This window comes from Hypanus sabinus, chromosome 19 (assembly GCF_030144855.1).
Source record: "Hypanus sabinus isolate sHypSab1 chromosome 19, sHypSab1.hap1, whole genome shotgun sequence".
Lineage (NCBI taxonomy): Eukaryota > Metazoa > Chordata > Chondrichthyes > Myliobatiformes > Dasyatidae > Hypanus > Hypanus sabinus.
In genome coordinates this window covers 69,159,243-69,178,819 of record NC_082724.1, presented here as the reverse complement: position 1 = coordinate 69,178,819, position 19,577 = coordinate 69,159,243, and the positions used below count along the sequence as shown (strand labels likewise).

The 19,577-nt window shown below is 44.1% G+C and overlaps 1 protein-coding gene across 2 annotated transcripts in view; it reads right to left on the bottom strand.

Moving 5' to 3' along the window:
• LOC132378014 (ETS domain-containing protein Elk-1-like) overlaps nt 1–19,577 on the bottom strand; it is a 147,764-nt gene that overhangs the window by 24,154 nt on the left and 104,033 nt on the right. For both annotated transcript variants that reach the window (XM_059944614.1, XM_059944613.1), the window contains exon 3: nt 807–1,532. In XM_059944614.1, the coding sequence (XP_059800597.1) occupies nt 807–1,532 (726 nt within the window). The remainder of the gene's footprint in view (nt 1–806; nt 1,533–19,577) is intronic.

Below are 19,577 nucleotides of genomic sequence, written 5' to 3'. Positions count from 1 at the left end.
ACTGTAGATGACACAAAACCTTTGGAGTGTTGTGATCTAAAGATCAAAGAACAGCTTTATTAATTACATACACTGTTCATTGAAACATACAGTAAAATGCATTATTTTGCATCGTCAGAGGAAGGGCTGGGAGCATCCTGCTTCCCAGTGTCACCGTGCTTCTGGCACGAAGGTAACATGCCCAGAACTCACTAATCTCTGGGGGGATGAGGGAGGAAGCTGGAGTACCCAGAGGAAACCCCCAGGTCACGGGGAGAAGATACAAGGTCCTTCTAGACAACAGCAGAAATTGAACCCTGATTACTGTCACTGTAAGATGTTATGCCAGCCATTATGCTACACTGCCAAAAATATACCAGTGTTCTACAGCCTGAGGACTGGAGAGTGGCTCTCAAAGTTCAAGTGAGTGAGCTGGGCTTAACGGCAACACTGCATCCTACATGGAGATCCCATTAAAAACTGGTAAATAAATCTGCTTCCCGGGCATTTTTATAAGGGTTTAAATGGTGATGGAGAGAGTTGGTGACCTATAGGCGATAGGCTGATAAAATTAAATTTGGTAAAATTCAGCCAATTCAGTCTATACTTTCAGCAGTGGGAATTGAACCCCAGTCGGGCACTGTGAAGCAACTGCACTAACTGCTAACAAGAGAAAACTTGCAGGTGCTGGAAATCCGAGCAACACACAGCTGTACTCATTTTCTAGATGCTGCCTGGCCTGCTGAGTTCCTCCAGCATTTTGTACACTAACTGCTACACTACTATGCTATTATCGTGCTACTCACTATAAAATACAACAAGCATACCTGAACGTGTTGCGTGATCAGCGTTGGAGTAACCGAACTAGAGGGTGGGAGGACCACTGTGTTCAAAAGGCCAGGGTTACTTTTATCTGGAGGAGGACTATTCTGGGTTGTGAGGAGTGTTGTGGGGAGCTCCAGGTCCTTTGGCTTCTTGGGTTTTGGTGGCTGAAGGTTACTGTTGCTTCCTGACTGTTTCTTGCTGGGACTCGGAGCCTGAGTTAACTCTTCAGCAGCCGGTATGGCATCCAAGATGATACAATCCAAATTATCTGTCACCTCCATCTTCACTTTGAGGTCTCCTTGGTGGGAAATATCACTCAAGGTTTCCATTGAAGAGTCACTGTAGGCCTGAGAATGTGGTTCCTCTTCTTTCTGCTGCTTGAGCTCCAGCTCCTCAGCAAGGCTCTCCAGCACCTGGGCTTTGCTCTCCTGCTCTGGCACCTCCATGTTTTTCAGAAGGTTGCTGGCTTCCCTGGGGCGGTGGTTGGTGCTTTGCAGAGACTGGATGGTGAACGTGGAATAGAGCCCTGAGCGCATATACTCATTTCTTGATGAGACTCTAGTGCTGGCCTTCAGTTGCCTGGGCAATGAAAGGCCTTTCTCCCCAGCCCTGCCGATCGGCCACTCACTCTCACCACCATCGTACTTGTCCGACTCCATTGCCAGGCTGTCTGGCAGCGACACAAACTTATACACAAACTTCTGCCCATTTACTTTCTTGATGATATTCTGCAAAACAAGATGGTTTTGTCACAGAATGGAAGTGGAACAGAGCTCAGCTTTGTGCAGAGGTAAATGCATCTCATACTTCTGATACTTGGTTTGGAAGTCAGATGTAAAACACAGAAACACACAAGGTCTCAACTCTGTTCTGCCATTCAACAATAATCAATCCTTATGACATAGAAAGAACTGTTCAGCCCATCGTGACTATGCCAGCTCTCAATCTCATTCATAAAGCATAGAACAGTACTGCACTGTATGTGTTATATATATGTATGTTTTATATATATATGTTATATATGTGTGTGTGTGTGTATATATATATATATATATATATATGTATGTATGTGTGTATATATATCTCATCAGCCCATGACCTTGTAACTACATTCAATCTTAAACTTGCCTTCTACATAGCCCATAACAGTCCATTTTTCTTTCATTCATATGCTTATCTAAGGGTCTCTTAAAAGTTCCTAATGTATCAACTTCAACCAACTTCACCATTCATTTCCTTGTAACCCATTCTCCCTCACCCAGTAATTCCAGTCACCCACCTACATTTAAGGCAATTCACAGCAGCCATTTAACTTACTGACCAGCAGGTCTTAAGGACACAGAGGAGACAGTTCATTACTGACCCAACTCTACAAACCTGTGTTCTCTCCTTAACTTTAGTATTAACAAGTATGAGGTCCTGCACTTTGGGAGGACAGATCAGCATAGGACTTACACAGGGATCGGCAAGACATTGAGGAATGCAGAAGAACAAAAGGATCTAGAAATACAAATCCATAATTTATTGAAAGTGGCTTCACAGGTATATAAGGTTGAAAAGGGAGCATGCCTTCATAAATCAATGTACTGAATACATAGGATGGAATGTTTTGTTAAAGTCGTGTAAGACATTGGTGAGGCCTAATTTGGAGTATTGTGTGCAGTTCTGGTCACCTACCTACAGGAAAGGTATCAATGGGATTGAAAGAGTGCAGTGAAAGTTTATAAGGATGTTGCCAGAACTTGAGAACCTGAGTTATAGGGAAAGGCTGAACAGGTTAGGACTTTATACCTAACCTTGATTAATGTAGGTAATTCTCCTGGAGCATAGAAGAATGAAAGGAGATTTGACAGAGGGAGACAAAATAATGAGGGGTACAGATAGGATATATGTAAGCAGGCTTCTTCCACTGAGATTGGGTGAGTCTAAAAGTAGAGGTTATGGGTCAAGGGTGAAAGGTGAAATGTTTAAGGATTAACATGAGGGGGAACTTCTTCAGTCAGAGGGTGATGAGTGTGTGGAATAAGCATCCAGCATTGGATGCAGCTTCAGTTGCAACATTTAAAAGAAATTTGGATAAGTACATAGATAGAAGAATATGGAACACTATGGCTCAAGTGCAGGTTGGTGGGACTGGGAAGATTAATGGTTCAACCTAGACTAGATGGACTGAAGGGCCTGTTTCTGTGCTGTAGTGCTCTATGACTCTATAGGTATATGTAAACTGTCCGATGACTAACCCTGTCAGTCCTGACGAAGGGTCTCGGCCCAAAACGTCGACATTGCTTCTTCCCATAGATGCTGCCTGGCTTGCCGTGTTCCACCAGCATTTTGTGTGTGTTGATGACTAATCGTTGCTTTTTTTCTATATAAATGCACAGCATGGTTTTTCTATCAGCAATTAATAACAGCTTCCCAGGTTCCCAAGCCCTGAAGTGGGATTGCTCTAAATATCAGCAGCCATCTGCTCTCTCACTAGATGTCCCTCCTGACCTTTATGGGTCTGTGCAGGCAGTCACAGGCTGCAGCCAATTTTGCGCTGTGCATTCACCATCAACTTTGCACCTGCAGAGGACACTGTTAAATGTCTGATTAGTGAGAGAAAAAAGATTAACTTTATTTGTCAAATGCTCTTCGAAAAATACAGCGACAGGTGTCATTTGCACCCATGACCATGATGGTCTGAGGACGCGCTGGAACAGCCTGCAAGAGTCACCATGCTTCTAGCACCAACACAGCATGCCTATAACTTATTAACCTGAGCACCCCAAGGGAACCCATGTGGTCATGTGGAGAACATACAAACTCCTTATTACTGTGGTGGGAATCGAACTTCAATCGCTGGTGCTGTAATGCTACATTAAGTGCTACATTACTGTTCATCCCACCATGCCTTTAATATTCTTTTCTCTAATAACTCTCGGGGACATCCAGGCCTTTTCTCACTTCTCGCACACCCTCATTTGTACAGCATAAATTTACATAACATCATGGGGGGGGGGGGGGGAAGAGAGAGTAAAACAGAAGCAGCTTCGGGTAAGGCTGGTCATTTTCAACCAGACAGGCAAAGGTCAGAGGGAGAAAATAAAAGGAGCAGATGCCGGTAAATCCTAAACTCAGCAGCAAATAATAGGAAGGTAGGGTCAAGTGGAGCGGGCATTGTCAGAGTGTGCCAGTGATAGAGTGGGAAGGCTTTGGAGAGCAGGAGCAGAGGGACAGATAAGAAGCGGTAAGCTTTTTTTAAAAAGTACAACACAGTCAGGATGGGATGCCCTCCTGACAGATGTGGGAATTGAGGATACCTGATGGTTTCCCTGATGACTACAGTTGCAGAAAGTGTACCCAACCTCTGCTCCTGACTGACCAGATCGGAGCTGGAGTATCAGGCAGGCCGAAGATATTATTTGGACAGTAGATGGGCAGCCATCAGTAGAGGTTAAAGGGAGTAAGCAGTCAGTGTAGGGTTCCGCCGTGGCCATTCCACTCAGCAACAAGTACCCCTCTTTGGATACTGCTGGGGGGATGACACATCAGGGCACAGCATCAGCAGCCAGGCTAGTGGCACTGTGGTCAGCTCTGAGGCTCAGCTGGGAAGAATAAAGTCAGAGAGTACAGTAGAGATAGGTGACTCAATAGTTAGGGGGACAGACAGGAGATTCTGTGGCCTCAAAAGAGATACTGGCTTGGTGTGTTGCCTCCTGGGTGCTAAGGTCCAGGATGTATCAGAGCGTCTGCAGGATATTCTCAATGGGGAGACTGAACAGTCTGAGGTTGTGGTGCATATTGGCATTAGTAACATAAGCAGAAAAGGGGAAGAGGTCCTATGCAGTGAGTATAAAGAGTTAAGAAAGAGGTTGAAGAGAAGGACCTCTAAGGTAGGACACTCTGGATTACTCCCAGTGCCATAGGAGACTTCAGGTATGAATGGGATGACAGCACAGATGAGTGAGTGGCTGAGGAGATGGTGCAGGGGGCATGGTTTCATTCTTGGGTCACTCTTTTCTGGGGAAGTGATGACCTGCACTGGAGGGATGGGTTGCATCTGAACTTGGGGGGGGGGGGGGGGGAACCAAGATCCTGGCTGGGATGTTTGCTAACGCTACTCAGGGGGGTTTAAACTAGTTTTGCAGGGGGCTGGGACCCAGAGTACCTGATCTGTAAGTGAAGGATCAGACAGGAAAGTAGATGTCAGAGAAAGTATTGAAAGACTAAATCAGAATAACATGTATGATAGGTTGGATGGTTTGAAGTTTGTGTATTTTAATGTGAGGAACATTATGGGTAAGGGTGATAAGAGCATGGATCAGCACATAGCAATATGATGTTGTGGCCATCACAAAAACTTGGTTGAGAGAAGGGCAGAAATGGGTGATTAATATACCAGGTTCCCAAGGAAAGATAGAGAAGGAGTTAAAGAAGAAGGGGAGGGGGAGCTGCACTAATAATCAGAGACAATATCACAGCCACAATTGGGGAGACATAATTGCAGGTGGGTTCAGCCACTGAGTCCATTTGGGTGGAACTGTGGAACAGGAAGGGCGCAGTAATCCTGATGAGACGTACTACAGACCTCCCCCACCCAGTAGTGACATAGACATTGAGGAACTGACATGTAAACAGATTAGGAAATGTGTAAAAATAGTAGGGTTGCTATCATGGGGGATTTCAACCTCCCTAATATAAACTTACTGCAAGGGGTTTAGATCGGGGTAGAAACTGTTACATGTATCCAAGGAGGGTTTCTGAAATCATCATGTAGGTGGTACAATGAGAGGAGGGGCTGTACTGGATCTGGTGTTGGGTAAGGAGCCTGGTCAGGTGACAGATCTTTCAGTTGGTGAGCAATTAAAGAACCTTGACCACAACTCCTTAACTTTCACGATAGCCGTAGATTGGAGTAGGGTGAATTATGAGGGCATTAGGCAGGAACTAAGGAGAGTTAAATGGGAACACCTTTTTCTGGCAAGTACAGATCACATATGAGAACATTAGAAAATTTTGACAAAAACAAGTCATTTGGCCCAACGAACCTTGCCCAAGTTCCTATACACAGAATGTGTCGAAGTAATTATCAAGTACAGATTTGAAACTCTCCAAGGTACTATGCGCAGAGACAAAACTAGGTAGTTTGGTCCATGATCAGGGAGTTTGTTCCATGATCAGGTAGTTTGTTCCATGATCAGGGAGTTTGTTCCATGATCAGGTAGTTTGTTCCATGATCAGGTAGTTTGTTCCATGACTAGGTAGTTTGTTCCATGATCAGGTAGTTTGTTCCATGACTAGGTAGTTTGTTCCATGATCAGGTAGTTTGTTCCATGATCAGGTAGATTGTTCCATGATCAGGTAGATTGTTCCATGACTAGGTAGTTTGTTCCATGATCAGGTAGATTGTTCCATGATCAGGGAGTTTGGCCCATGGACTAGGTAATTTGTTCCATGACTAGGTAGTTTGTTCCATGATCAGGTAGATTGTTCCTTGAATCCATGGAGTACTGTGTCCAGTTATGGTTGCCTCAGTATAGGAAGGATGTGGAAGCATTGGAAAGGGTACAGAGGAGGTTTACCAGGATGCTGCCTGGTTTAGAGAGTATAGATTATGATCAGAGATTAAGGGAGCTAGGGCTTTACTCTTTGGAGAGAAGGAGGATGAGAGGAGACATGATAGAGGTGTACAAGATATTAAGAGGAATAGACAGAGTGGACAGCCAGTGCCTCTTCCCCAGGGCACCACTGCTCAGTACAAAAGGACATGGCTTTAAGGTAAGGGGAGGGAAGTTCAAGGGGAATATTACAGAAAGGTTTTTCACTCAGAGAGTGGTTGGTGCGTGGAATGCACTGCCTGAGTCAGTGGCGGAGGCAGATACACTAGTGAAGTTTAAGAGACTACTAGACAGGTATATGGAGGAATTTAAGGTGGGGGGGTTATATGGGAGGCAGGGTTTGAGGGTCAGCACAACATTGTGGGCCGAAGGGCCTGTAATGTGCTGTACTATTCTATGTTCTATGACTAGGTAGCTTGTTCCATAATCAGGTACTTTGTGCCATGATCAGATAGTTTGTTCCATGATCAGGTAGTTTGTTCTACGGTTGGATAGTGAGTTCCATGGTCTAAGACAGGGGTCGGCAACCTTTACCACTGAAAGAGCCAATATGGACCCATTTCCCACAGAAAAGAAAACACTGGGAGCCACAAAACCCGTTTGACATTTAAAATGAAATAACACTGCATACAACGGTTTTTTTTTGCCTTTATGCTATGTAGAAACAAACTATAATGTGTTGCATTTATGAAATTGATGAACTCCTGCAGAGAAAACGAAATTACATTTCTGCATGCAACAAAAACATTTTGAACTCCGAAAAAAAGACGTTGGGTTGAAGGTTACTCCATAGTTAGCCTACCTTGGATTGAAAAATTAAAAGAAAGCGCGCACTGGCGGGTGTCAGGCATTGGCAGTGGTGATGTATATTAATAGCGATAAAAAACACATTGTAGCGGTGTGCTACACGCAGCACTAAAATAAAGACTGCAGTCAAAGGTAACTTTATTCGAACTAAACAGCCTTGCTTTAAAGCCTCCCTCAACCCGTCCCCCCCGTGGGCGCGGATGCTCCAAAAGACACTTACTCACAAATCCCCGTAGGCTATCTCCCTTAGCCGGAACGGTGGCTAATTGTGAGCTGGTTCAGATGTGCCAGGAAATGGGGTCGCCACAACGTTTTATTTAGATTGTACAAGATCACCATAATCTTCAAATTTCGAATTACATTTCAAAAACTAACAAACCACGGGGAGCCGCAGCACAGAGATGAAAGAGTCGCATGCGGCTCCGGAGCCGCAGGTTGTCGACCCCTGGTCTAAGAAGTTTGTTCCATGAGGGTGGAGGGTGTTTAAAGAGTAATTAGACAAAGTACAAGAAAGGTATATTACTGGTATAAGAAGGATAGGGATGGAAAGATAAAGGAACCTTTGATATGCAGAGAGTAGATGAATTTGGTCAAGAAGGAAAAGAAAACCTGTAAATTAAAAACACAAAATGCTGGCTGAACTCAGCAGGCCAGACAGCATCTATGGGAGGAGGTAGAGACGACGTTTTGGGCCGAAACCCTTCAGCTTTATGGGAGGAGGTAGTGACGACGTTTAATGTTTCAGAAGTTAGGATCAAACAAAGCAGATGAGGATTATAAAGGAGTCAATAATGAACTGAAAAAGGGAATTTGGAAAGCCCGGCGGGGCCATTAAAATCCCACGGCATTTAGGATTAAGGGGAATACCATGCTATTCTATACATACATCCAGAGGATAACTAATGAGAGGGTAGGATCACTCAAGGATAAAGAGGGGAACATTTGCTTGGATGCAGAGAATGGGAGTGAGGTACTTAATGAGTAACACAGACAAAATGCTGGAGGAACTCAGCAGGTAAGGCAACATCTATGGAAAAGAGTAAAAAGGATGTTTTGGGCTGAAACCCTTCATCAGGACTGGACAAAAAGGACAAGAATTCAGAGTAAGAAGATGGGGGGAGGGGTGGAGGAAATACGTGTGATAAGTGGGACTGTGTGGGGATGGGGGAGGGGGGAAGAAATACATGAAATACGTGTGATAAGTGGGACTGTGTAGGGATGGGGGGAGGGGGGAAGAAATACATGAAATACGTGTGATATGTGGGACTGTGTGGGGATGGGGGAGGGGGAAGAGCTAGGAATTTGATTGGTGAAAGAAATACAGGGCTGGAGAAGGAGGAATCTGATAGGAGAGGACAGAAGGCCATGGAACAAAGGGAAGAGAGAGAAGCACCAGAGGGAGGTGATGGGCAGGTAAGGTGATAAGATGTGTGAAGGAAATGGGAATGGGGAACAGTGAGGGGAGAGGGAGTGGTATTACCGGAATTTCGAGAAATCAATCTTTATGCCATCAGGTTGGAGGCTAGCCAGATGGAATACAAGATGCTGCTCCTCCAACCTGACTGTCACCTCATCACGGCATTAGAGAAGGCCATGGACTGACTAGTTCTTAATGAGTACTTTCAGTATTTACCAAGAAAAAGGATGTGGAGGACCAGGAAATCAGTGCTGAGTGTATAAATACTTTAGGAAGTTTAGAGATCAAGGAAGAGGAAGTGTTGGGAGCATTAATGTGGATAAATCCCCAAGGCCTGACGGGATTTACCGCAGGTTATTGAGGGAGCTAAGAGACGAGATTGCTGGGGCCTTGACCAGTACCTTCATGTCCTCTCTCAGCACAAGCAAGGTCTTGGAGAACTGGTGAGCAGCTAATGTTGTTCCTCTATTTAAGAAGGTAACAAGGGAAAATCCTGGGAACTGTAGAACAGTGAGACTCACGTCAGTTGTAGCAAAATTGCTGGAGAAAGTTTTTAGGGTTAGGATATATATTTGGAATCCCATGGTCTAATTAGGGAGAACCGGCATGGCTTTGTGTGGGGCAGGTCGTGATTGACAAGGTGACAAGAGAGACTGATGAAGGTAGGACAGTGGGTGTTGTCTACACGGATTTTAGTAAGGCATTTGACAAAGTCCCTCATGGGAGGGTAATTCAGAAGATTAAGATGCATGGAGTCTGCAGTGAGTTGGCTGTTTTGATTCAGAACTGGCTTGCACATAGAAGACACAGTGGTTGAAGGGACTTATTCAAGTTGGAGGTCTGTAATTATAGAGGTGACACAGGAATCTGTGCTGGACCTCTGATGTTTGTGATGTATATAAATGACCTGGATGAAAATGTGGATGGGTGGGTGGCAGATGATACCAAGATTGTTGGAGTTGTGGATAGTATAGAAGACCGGCAAAGAATACAGCACAATGTAGATCAGTTGCAGATATGGGCTGAGAAATGGCAGATGGAGTTTAACCCAGATAAATATAAGGTAGAAACACAGAAAACCTACAGCACAATACAGCCCCTTTGACCCACAAAGCTGTGTCGAACATGTCCTTACATAGAACACAGAACATAGAATTGTACAGCACATTACAGGCCCTTTGGCCCACAATGTTGTGCCGACCCTTAAACATTGTCCCATATAACCCTCCACCTTAAATTCCTCCATATACCTGTCCAGTAGTCTCTTAAATTTCACTAGTGTATCTGCCTCCACCACTGAATCAGGCAGTGCATTCCATGCACCAACCACTCTCTGAGTAAAAAACCTTCCTCTAATATCCCCCTTGAACTTCCCACCCCTTACCTTAAGCAGTGGTGCCCTGGGGAAAGAGGCACCAGCTGTCCACTCTATCTATACCTCTTAATATCTTGTATAACTCTATCATGTCTCCTCTCATCCTCCTTTTCTCCAAAGAGTAAAGCCCTAGCTCCCTTAATCTCTGATCATAATGCATACTCTCGAAACCAGGCAGCATCCTGGTAAATCCCCTCAGTACCCTTTCCAATGCTTCCACATCCTTCCTATAGTGAGGCAAACAGAACTGGACACAGTACTCCAAGTGTGGCCTAACTAGAGTTTTATAGAGCTACATCATTACATAGCGACTCTTACACTCTATCCCTCGACTTATGAAATCTAACACCCCATAAGCTTTCTTAACTACCTTATCTACCTGTGAGGCAACTTTCAGGGATCTGTGGACATGCAACCCCAGGTCCCTCTGCTCCTCCACACTACCAAGAATCCTGCCATTTACTTTGTACTCTGCCTTGGAGTTTGTCCTTCCAAAGTGTACCACCTCACACTTCTCCGGGTTGAACTCCATCTGCCACTTCTCAGCCCACTTCTGCATCCTATCAATATCTCTCTGCAATCTTCAACAATCCTCTACACTATCGACAACACCACCAACCACCAACCTTTGTGTTGTCTGCAAACTTGCCAACCCATATCCCCCATATCCAGGTCGTTAATAAAAATCACAAAAAGTAGAGGTCCCAGAACAGATCCTTGTGGGACACCACTAGTTGCAACCCTTCAATCCAAATGTACTCCCTCCACCACGACCCCCTGCCTTCTGCAGGCAAGCCAGTTCTGAATCCACCTGGCCAAACTTCCCTGGATCCCATGCTTTCTGACTTTCTGAATAAGCCTACCGTGTGGAACCTTGTCAAATACCTTACTAAAATCCATGTAGATCACATCCACTGCACTACCCTCATCTATATGCCTGGTCACCTCCTCAAAGAACTCTATCATGCTTGTTAGGCACGATCTGCCCTTCACAAAGCCATGCTGACTGTCCCTGATCAGACCATGATTCTCTAAATGCCCATAGATCCTATCTCTAAGAATCTTTTCCAACAGCTTTCCCACCACAGATGTAAGGCTCACTGGTCTATAATTACCTGGACTATCCCTACTACCTCTTTTGAACAAGGGGACTACATTCACCTCCCTCCAATCCTCTGGTACCATTCCCATGGACAATTAGGACAAAAAGATCCTAGCCAGAGGCTCAGCAATCTCTTCCCTCACTTCATGGAGCAGCCTGGGGAAGATTCCGTCAGGCCCTGGGGACTTATCCATCCTAATATACTTTAACAACTCCAACACCTCCTCTCCCTTAATATCAACATGCTCCAGTACTTCAACCTCGCTCATATTGTCCTCACCATCATCAAGTTTCCTCTCAGTGGTGAATACAAAAGAGAAGTATTCATTGAGGACCTCGCTCACTTCCTCAGCCTCCAGGCACATCTTCCCACCTGATTTTCTAATTGGTCCTACCTTCACTCCTGTCATCCTTTTGTTCATCACATAATTGAAGAATGTCTTGGGGTTTTCCTTTACCCTACTCACCAAGGCCTTCTCATGCCCCCTTCTTGCTCTCCTCAGCCCCTTCTTAAGCTCCTTTCTTGCTCAATATTCCCCTATATTCCTCAATAGACCCATCTGATCCTTGCTTCCTAAATCTCATGTATGCTACCTTCTTCCATCTGACGTGATTTTCCACCTCACTTGTCACCCATGGTTCCTTCACCCTACCATTCTTTATCTTCCTCACTGGGACAGATTTATCCCTAACATCCTGCAAGAGGTCACTAAACATCGACCACAGGTCCATAGTACATTTCCCTGCAAAAATATCATCCCAATTCACACCCGCAAGTTCTAGCCTTATAGCCTCATAATTTGCCCTTCCCCAATTAAAAATTTTCCTGTCCTCTCTGATTCTATCCTTTTCCATGAGAATGCTAAAGGCCAGGGAGCAGTGGTCACTGTCCTCCAGATGCTCACCCACTGAGAGATCTGTGACCTGAACCAGTTTGTTACCTAATACTAGATCTAGTATGGCATTCCCCCTAGTCGGCCTGTCAACATACTGTGACAGGAATCCATCCTGGACACACTTAACAAACTCTGCCCCATCTAAATCATTGGAACTAATCAGGTGCCAATCAATATTAGGGAAGTAAAGTCACCCATGATAACAACCCTGTTGTTATTGCACCTTTCCAAAATCTGCCTCCCAATCTGCTCCTCAATATCACTGCTGCTACCAGGAGGCCACTAGAATACCCCCAGCAGAGTAACTGTTCCCTTCCTGTTCCTGACTTCCACCCATACTGACTCAAAAGAGGATCCTGCTACATTACCCACCCTTTCTGTAGCTGTAAAAGCATCCCTGACCAGTAATGCCACCCCTCCTCCCCTTTTCCCCCTTCTCTATCCTTTTTAAAACACTGAAATCCAGGAATATTGAGAATCCAGTCCTGCCCTGGTGCCAGCGAGTCTCTGTAATGGCCACTGCATCATAATTCCAAGTGTGTATCAGTTCATCACCTTTGTCCCTGAAGCTTCGTGCATTGAAGTACACACACTTTACCCCTTCTAAGGGCAGTCCCCGGGTTACATACAAGTTCCATTACTGAGTCCGTATTTAAGTCAGATTTGTGGGTAAGTCGGAACAAATACATCCGGTATTATTTAGCGTCAGTTAGTCAAGTGCTTGTCTTAGTATATATAGTATATATTTTACCTTTCTATGCATATAAAACACTTAAGGAACGTATGTATTCCAATAATTAAACCACTGCGTTGCTTAATAATAATTGTAGCTTTCATCGGGGCAGGGCCTTTCACATGCTCCATTATTCTCACTTTATCCGTAATCCTTTAAAATTGTTCCAGTCGTTGACCGACTGTAGCCTAACACTTTTCTAATGACCGACGGCAATTCACCTCTTTCCTAACGCTTTATTATTTCCACTTTATTTTCAATCGCGATCACTTCCTGTCAATGGAACAGAAACACTGCAGGCGGCCGGTACCCAGCTCCACTGGCTCCCGAGGTCCGCTGGGTCCTAAGGACCACCGCACTGAGACAGGTTAAATGGGACAAGTGGGGGCTGTGCTGAGTTTGGGTATTTGATTTTCCACAATATTCCGCGTGGGAATTTAAACTGGAGGTGACAGTGTTTTTTTTACGAGGTCGAGTTGCGAGCTCAATATCAACCCGGCACGGATGGTACAGGAGTCACTGGATCGACATCAACCCAGCACAGGAGCAGTCTCTTGCTGGATCGAACTCAGGAACCTCTGTCTCCAGCCCGGTGCTGATCTGACTGCACTGAGTGGAACGGGGGCGGGGTCAGGGTGAATCTTACTAAGAAAAACTTAAGCCAAATACAAAGTTAAACACTCACCACAGTGTCAATGGCAATGACTTAAAATGGCAGACGGTGTCGGGATTCGACTTAAAATGGCGGATGGCGTTCTCCTTCCTCGGTTCGTAAGTACAAGTTGTCCGTAAGTTGGACATTCGTAACTCGAGGACTACCTGTACCTTAATCCCCTTACACCTTTTATTCTGCTTCTCTTTCCTCAAAGCCTCTTTATATGTTAGATCTGGCTTTACTCTATGCACTATATTTGCAATTGTCGCATTATCTTTATCCTCCTCAACCTCACTATCTGCTCTAACACTCTGGTTCCTCTCCCCCTGCAAATCTAGTTTAAACCTCCCCGGAGCAGCACTAGCAAACCTTCCAGCAAGGATATTAGTCCCCCTCCAGTTCAGGTGCAACCCATCCTGTCGGAACAGGTCCCACCTCCCCTGGAACAAGGCCCAATTGTCCAGAAACATGAAGCCCTCCCTCCTGCACCAACTCCTTAGCCATGTATTTAGCTGCATTATCTTCCCAGTTCTAGCCTCACTAGCACGTGACACGGGGTAGCAATCCTGAGATTGCAACCCTGGAGGTCCTGTCCTTCAACTTTGCACCTAACTCCCTAAACACTCTTTGCAGGGCCTCCTCCTTCTTCCTATCCAGGTCATTGGTTCCTACATGGACCATGACATCTGGCTGCTCACCCTCCCTATTGAGAATACGAAGAACTTGATCCTTAACTTAGAAATAACCTTGGGTTACCAAGGAGACAGTACACTGTTAAGGGCAAGATCCTTCACAGTGTTGCTGAGCAGAGAGATCTTGGTGTCAAGTTTATAGCTCCTTGAAAGTGACTACACAAGGTGAATAGGGTGGTTAAGAAGGGTTATGGAATGCTTGTTTGTATTAGTTTTGGTATTAATTTAATATGTTAAGAAGTTATGTTGCAAATTTGTAAAACTCTCATTAGGCCACATCTGGAGTATTGCATACAGTTCTGGTCTTCCCACTATAGGAAGGATGTTGAGGCTTGGGACAGGGTGCAGAAAAGGTTAACCAGGACATTGCCTGGTTTAGAGGGCTAACATGAAAGATTGGACAAACTTCGGTTGTCTTCTCTGGAGGCTTGAGGGAAGATCTGATAGAATTATGAGGGACAAACAAAGAGTAGACAGGGAGTGTATGTTTCCCAGGGTAGAAATAAGACCATAAGATACAAGAAAAGAATTAGGCCATCTGGCCCATTGCATCTGCTCCACCATTTTATCATGGCTGATCCAATTTTCCTCTTAGCCACAATATCCTGCTTTCTCCAACCTCTGCCTTAAATTTACAAAAAGACTTGGCTTCCACAGCTGCCTGTGGCAAAGAATTCCACAGATTCGCCATTTTCTGGCTAAAGAAATTTCTCCTCATCACCATTCTAAAAAGGACATCCCCCTATTCCTAGGCTGTGTCCTTTGGTCTTAAATTCTCCCATCATAAGAAACACCCTCTCCACATCCACTCTATCAAGGCCTTTCACCATTCAATAGGTTTCAATGAGGTCACCCCTTATTCTTGTGAATTGTAGTGAATACAGGCCCAGAACCATCAAATATTCTTCATATGACAAGCCATTCAATCCTGGAATCATTTTCATGAACCTCCTTTGAACCCTCTCCAGTTTCATCACATACTTTCTAAGATAAGGGGCCCAGAACTGCTCATAATACTCCAAGTGAGGTCTCACCAATGCTTTATAAAGTTTCAATATTACATCCTTACTTCTATCCTTATATCTAGACCCCTTGAAATGAATGCTAACATCACGTTTGTCTTCCTCACCACAGACTCATACTGTAAGTCAAGGGTTGGCAACCCGCGGCTCCGGAGCCGCATGCGACTCTTTCATCTCTGTGCTGCGGCTCCCCATGGCTTTGGAAAATAAATGATGAATATTTAATTAAAATGTATTTTATGTTAGTTTGTTAGTTTTTGAAATGTAATTCTAAATTTGAAGATTATGGTGATCTTGTACAATCTAAATAAAACGTTGTGGCGACCCCATTTCCTGGCACATCCGAACCCGCTCACAATTAGCCACCGTTCCGGCTAAGGGAGATAACCTACGGGGGTTTGTGAGTACGTGTCTTTTGGAGCATCCACGCCTGGGGAGGGGGGGGGGGGGCGGGTTGAGGGAGGCTTAAAAGCAAGGCTGTTTAGTTCGAATAAAGTTATCTTTGACTGCAGTTTACCGACTCCGTGTCGTTATTTTAGCGCTGCATGTAGCACACCGCTACAACGTGTTTTTTATCGCTATTAATATACGTCACCACTGCCAATGCCTGACACCAGCCAGTGCGCAATTTCTTTTAATTTTTCGATCGAAGGTAGGCTAACTATGGAGTAACCTTCAACCCAACGTCTTTTTTTCGGAGTTCAAAATGTTTTTGTTGCATGCAGTATTGTAATTTCGTTTTCTCTGCAAGAGTTCATCAATTTCATAAATGCAACACATTATAGTTCATTTATACATAGCATAAAGGCAAAAAAAACGTTGTATGCAGTGTTATTTCATTTTAAATGTCAAACGGGTTTTGTGGCTCCCAGTGTTTTCTTTTCTGTGGGAAACGGGTCCATATTGGCTCTTTCAGTGGTAAAGGTTGCCGACCCCTGCTGTAAGTTAACCTTCAGGGAATCCTGCACAAGGATTCTCAAGTCCTTTTGCACCACAGTTTTAGCATTTCCTCTCAGTTTGGAAAATAGTCATTCTTTCATTTCTTCTACCATAGTCTACCACCATAGGCTAAGTCTAACAACCCCTGAAACCTAACAACTGAGGTTAGACTCACTGGCCTATAGTTTCCTTTCTACTGCCTCTTTCCCTACTTGAACAGTGAAGTGACATTTGCAATTTTCCAGTCTTCCGGAACAATTTTTTTGCTGGTGGGAGTGGGGGGGGGGGGGTGATTGTGATCGTCGCTTTGCTGCTGCCTGTGTGTGGGTGGGGGGAGCTGGGGTGGGGGCTTTGGGATTCTAATATTTAGCTGTTATTCATTCTTTGGGGCACTCCTCTATTTTTGTAGATGGTTGCGAAGAAAATAATTTTAGGATGTATATTGTATACATTTCTCTGACATTAAATGTATTTTTGAATCTAGAGATTCTTGAAGGATCATTTCTAATGCTTCCACAATCTCTTCAGCCACCTCGTTCAGAACCCTGGGGTGTACACCATCTGGTCCATGTGACTTATTTGCCCTCAGATCTTTCAGTTTCTCAAGAACCTTCTCACTAGTAACTTCACACACTTTATAACCCCTGACATGTGGAATTTCCACCATACTGCTAGTGTCTTCCACAGTGAAGACTGATGCAAAATACTTGTTCAGTTCATTCGCCATTTCCTTGTTCCCCATTGCTTCCTCTCCAGCATCGTTTTCAAGTGGTCCAAAGTCCACTCTCAAATTCCTTTTATACTTTATATATCTAAAGAAACCTTTGGTATCCTCTTGAATACTGGCTAGTTTACTTTTGTATTCCATCTTTACCTTCTTTATGACTTTTTAGTTGCCTTCTGCTGGTTTTTAAAAGCTACTCAATCCTCCAACTTCCCACTAATCTTTGCTCTTTTATATGCCCTCCCTTTGCCTTTTATGTTGGCTTTGACTTCTCTTGTTAGCCATGGTCGTGTCATCTTACCTTTAGAGTATTTCTTCCTCTTTGGGATATATATATATATTCTGTGCCTTCCGAATTGCTTCCATAAATTTGGACACAGGCTGCTCTGCTGTCTTCCCTGCCAGTGTTCTTTTCCAACCAATTCTGGCCAACTCCTCTCTCATTTCTCTGTATTTCCCTTTCCTCCACTGTAATATTTTAACTTCTCCTTCTCAAGTTTCAGGATGAAATAGATCATATTATGAACACTTGCCCTAAAGGGTTCCTTAAGCTCACTGGGTGAATGGGTGTTTATTACACAATAACCAATCCAAATTAGCTGACCCTCTAGTGGGCTCAACGTCAAGCTGCTGTAAAAAGCCATTTCGTAGGCACTCTAGAAACTCCCACACCTGGATGTCTAATACCAGAGGCTATGCATTGAAGGTGAGAGGTGTTAGGTTTCAAGGGGAAATTTTTTACTCCGAGAGTGGTGGATGTCCAGAAAGTGTTGCCTGGTACGGTGGTAGAGGCAAATACTTTGGAGGCTTTTAAATGACACTTAGATAGGCAGATGAATGTGAGGAAGACAGTGGGGTATGGACATTGGAAAGGATTCATTTTTGAGGGATTTTGTTTATCTTTTTAGCTGGCTCAGCATTACATTGTGGGCCAAAGGGGTGTTCTAAGTTCTATCAAAAAAATTAATTGCCTAGCAGTTAGCCAAATGCTTCACAGTGCCAGTGATCAGGATTCTACTCCTAATGCTGTACAGACCAGTCTCCCATGACCACATTGGTTTCCTCCGGGTATCCTGTTTCAGCCCACATTCTGAACACATATAGGTCAGTAAGGTTTGGTAAGTTGTGGGTGCCAGAAGTGTGATGACACTTGCCAGCTACACTTAGCACATCCCCCGACTCCGTAGATTCTTGGCACAAATGATGTATTTCACTGCATGTTTCAAAGTTTCGATGTACATATGACAAACCTAATCTTTCCCTTTAATCACTAACCATTTGGTTTATCATTGTCACATGTAGTGAGATACAGTGGAAAAAACTTTGTTTTGCATGCCATCCATACAGATCATTTCAAAACATCAGTACATCAAGGTAGTACAAGGAAGCTGTGATGACTGCAGAATATAGAGTTTCAGTTACAGAGAAAATGCAGTTTAATTAGACAAATAAATTGCAAGGGCCAGCCATGATTATAGATGCTGCCTGGCCTGCTGTGTTCCACCAGCATTTTGTATGTGTTGTTTGAATTTCCAGCATCTGCAGATTTCCTTGTGTGTGATATCAAAAGCTCACCTTTAACCTACAAGAGGGCTGCCATTCAAGAATCTTATTACATCTGTATGGAAGCTGTGCATGAGCCTGGTTGTGCATGTTTTCAAGCTTTTGTATCTTTTGTCCAATCGAAAGAGGACAGAAGAATTTCTGGGGTGGGTGGGGTCTTTGATTAGGAAAAGTTGGCTATTTTTCCAAGACAGCAGGAGATGTAGGCAGAGTCCATGGAGGAAATGCTTGCTTCCATGATACGCTGTGCAGTGTCCACAACTCTCTGTAGTTTCTTGTGGGCTTGGGCACAGCAATAGCCATAGTAAGCTGTGATACATTGCTCTAACTCCCATCCACATATCACTTCTGTGCTTGCCATCCAACATGGAATCAGAATCAGCTTTATTATCACTAACATATATTGTGAAATCTGTTCTTTTGCAGCAATACATAAAATATAGCATAAATTACATTAAGAAATATATATATGAAAACTTAACATTGATTATATTAACTATATTGAAACTAAAATGCAAAATGAGAGCAAAAACACTGAGGTAGTATTCATGCATTCATTGTCTGTCCAGAAATCTGAAGCTATTCCTAAAATGTCGAGTGTGTGCTTTCAGTCTCCTGTACTTTCCCTCTGGTGGCAGCACAGAAAAAGGGCCACGTCCTGGATGGTGAGGGTCCTTAATGATAGATCCTGCCTTCTTGAAGCATCGCCTTTTCAAGATGTCATTGATGATGGAGAGGGTGGTGCTCAAGGTAGAATTGGATGAGCTTACAATCCTCTGCAACTTTATCTGATCTTGAGCAGTGGTCCATCAACATCCAAAGGTGATGCAATCAGTTAGGATGCTCTCCACGGTACATCCACTCCATGGTGAAACAATTCATCAAATATAAATTCTTCTTTCCATGATCGCCTCCTAGTTCTCCCACACCCGTAGCATTGCAGACCTTCAACATTACAGTCTCCAAGATCTCGGCATTCTTCCAATACTGGCTTCTAGAGCATCTTTGATACTAATTAATCCAATGGCCCTGTCCAGACTCTTTTAGCTTACAGATTCTCACTCATACCATTTCTCTCCACATTACGATGGTGTCTCCTGGATCAGGCTTTCAGTCATCTGCCCCAGAGCTGATTCTTCATGAAAACCAGCCTCTCCTTTGACTGTCTACACTTCCCACCACTTCAGGAAAGCAGCCAACATAATCAAGATCCCCTTCCACCTTGGTCTTTCTCTCTTCTACCCTACT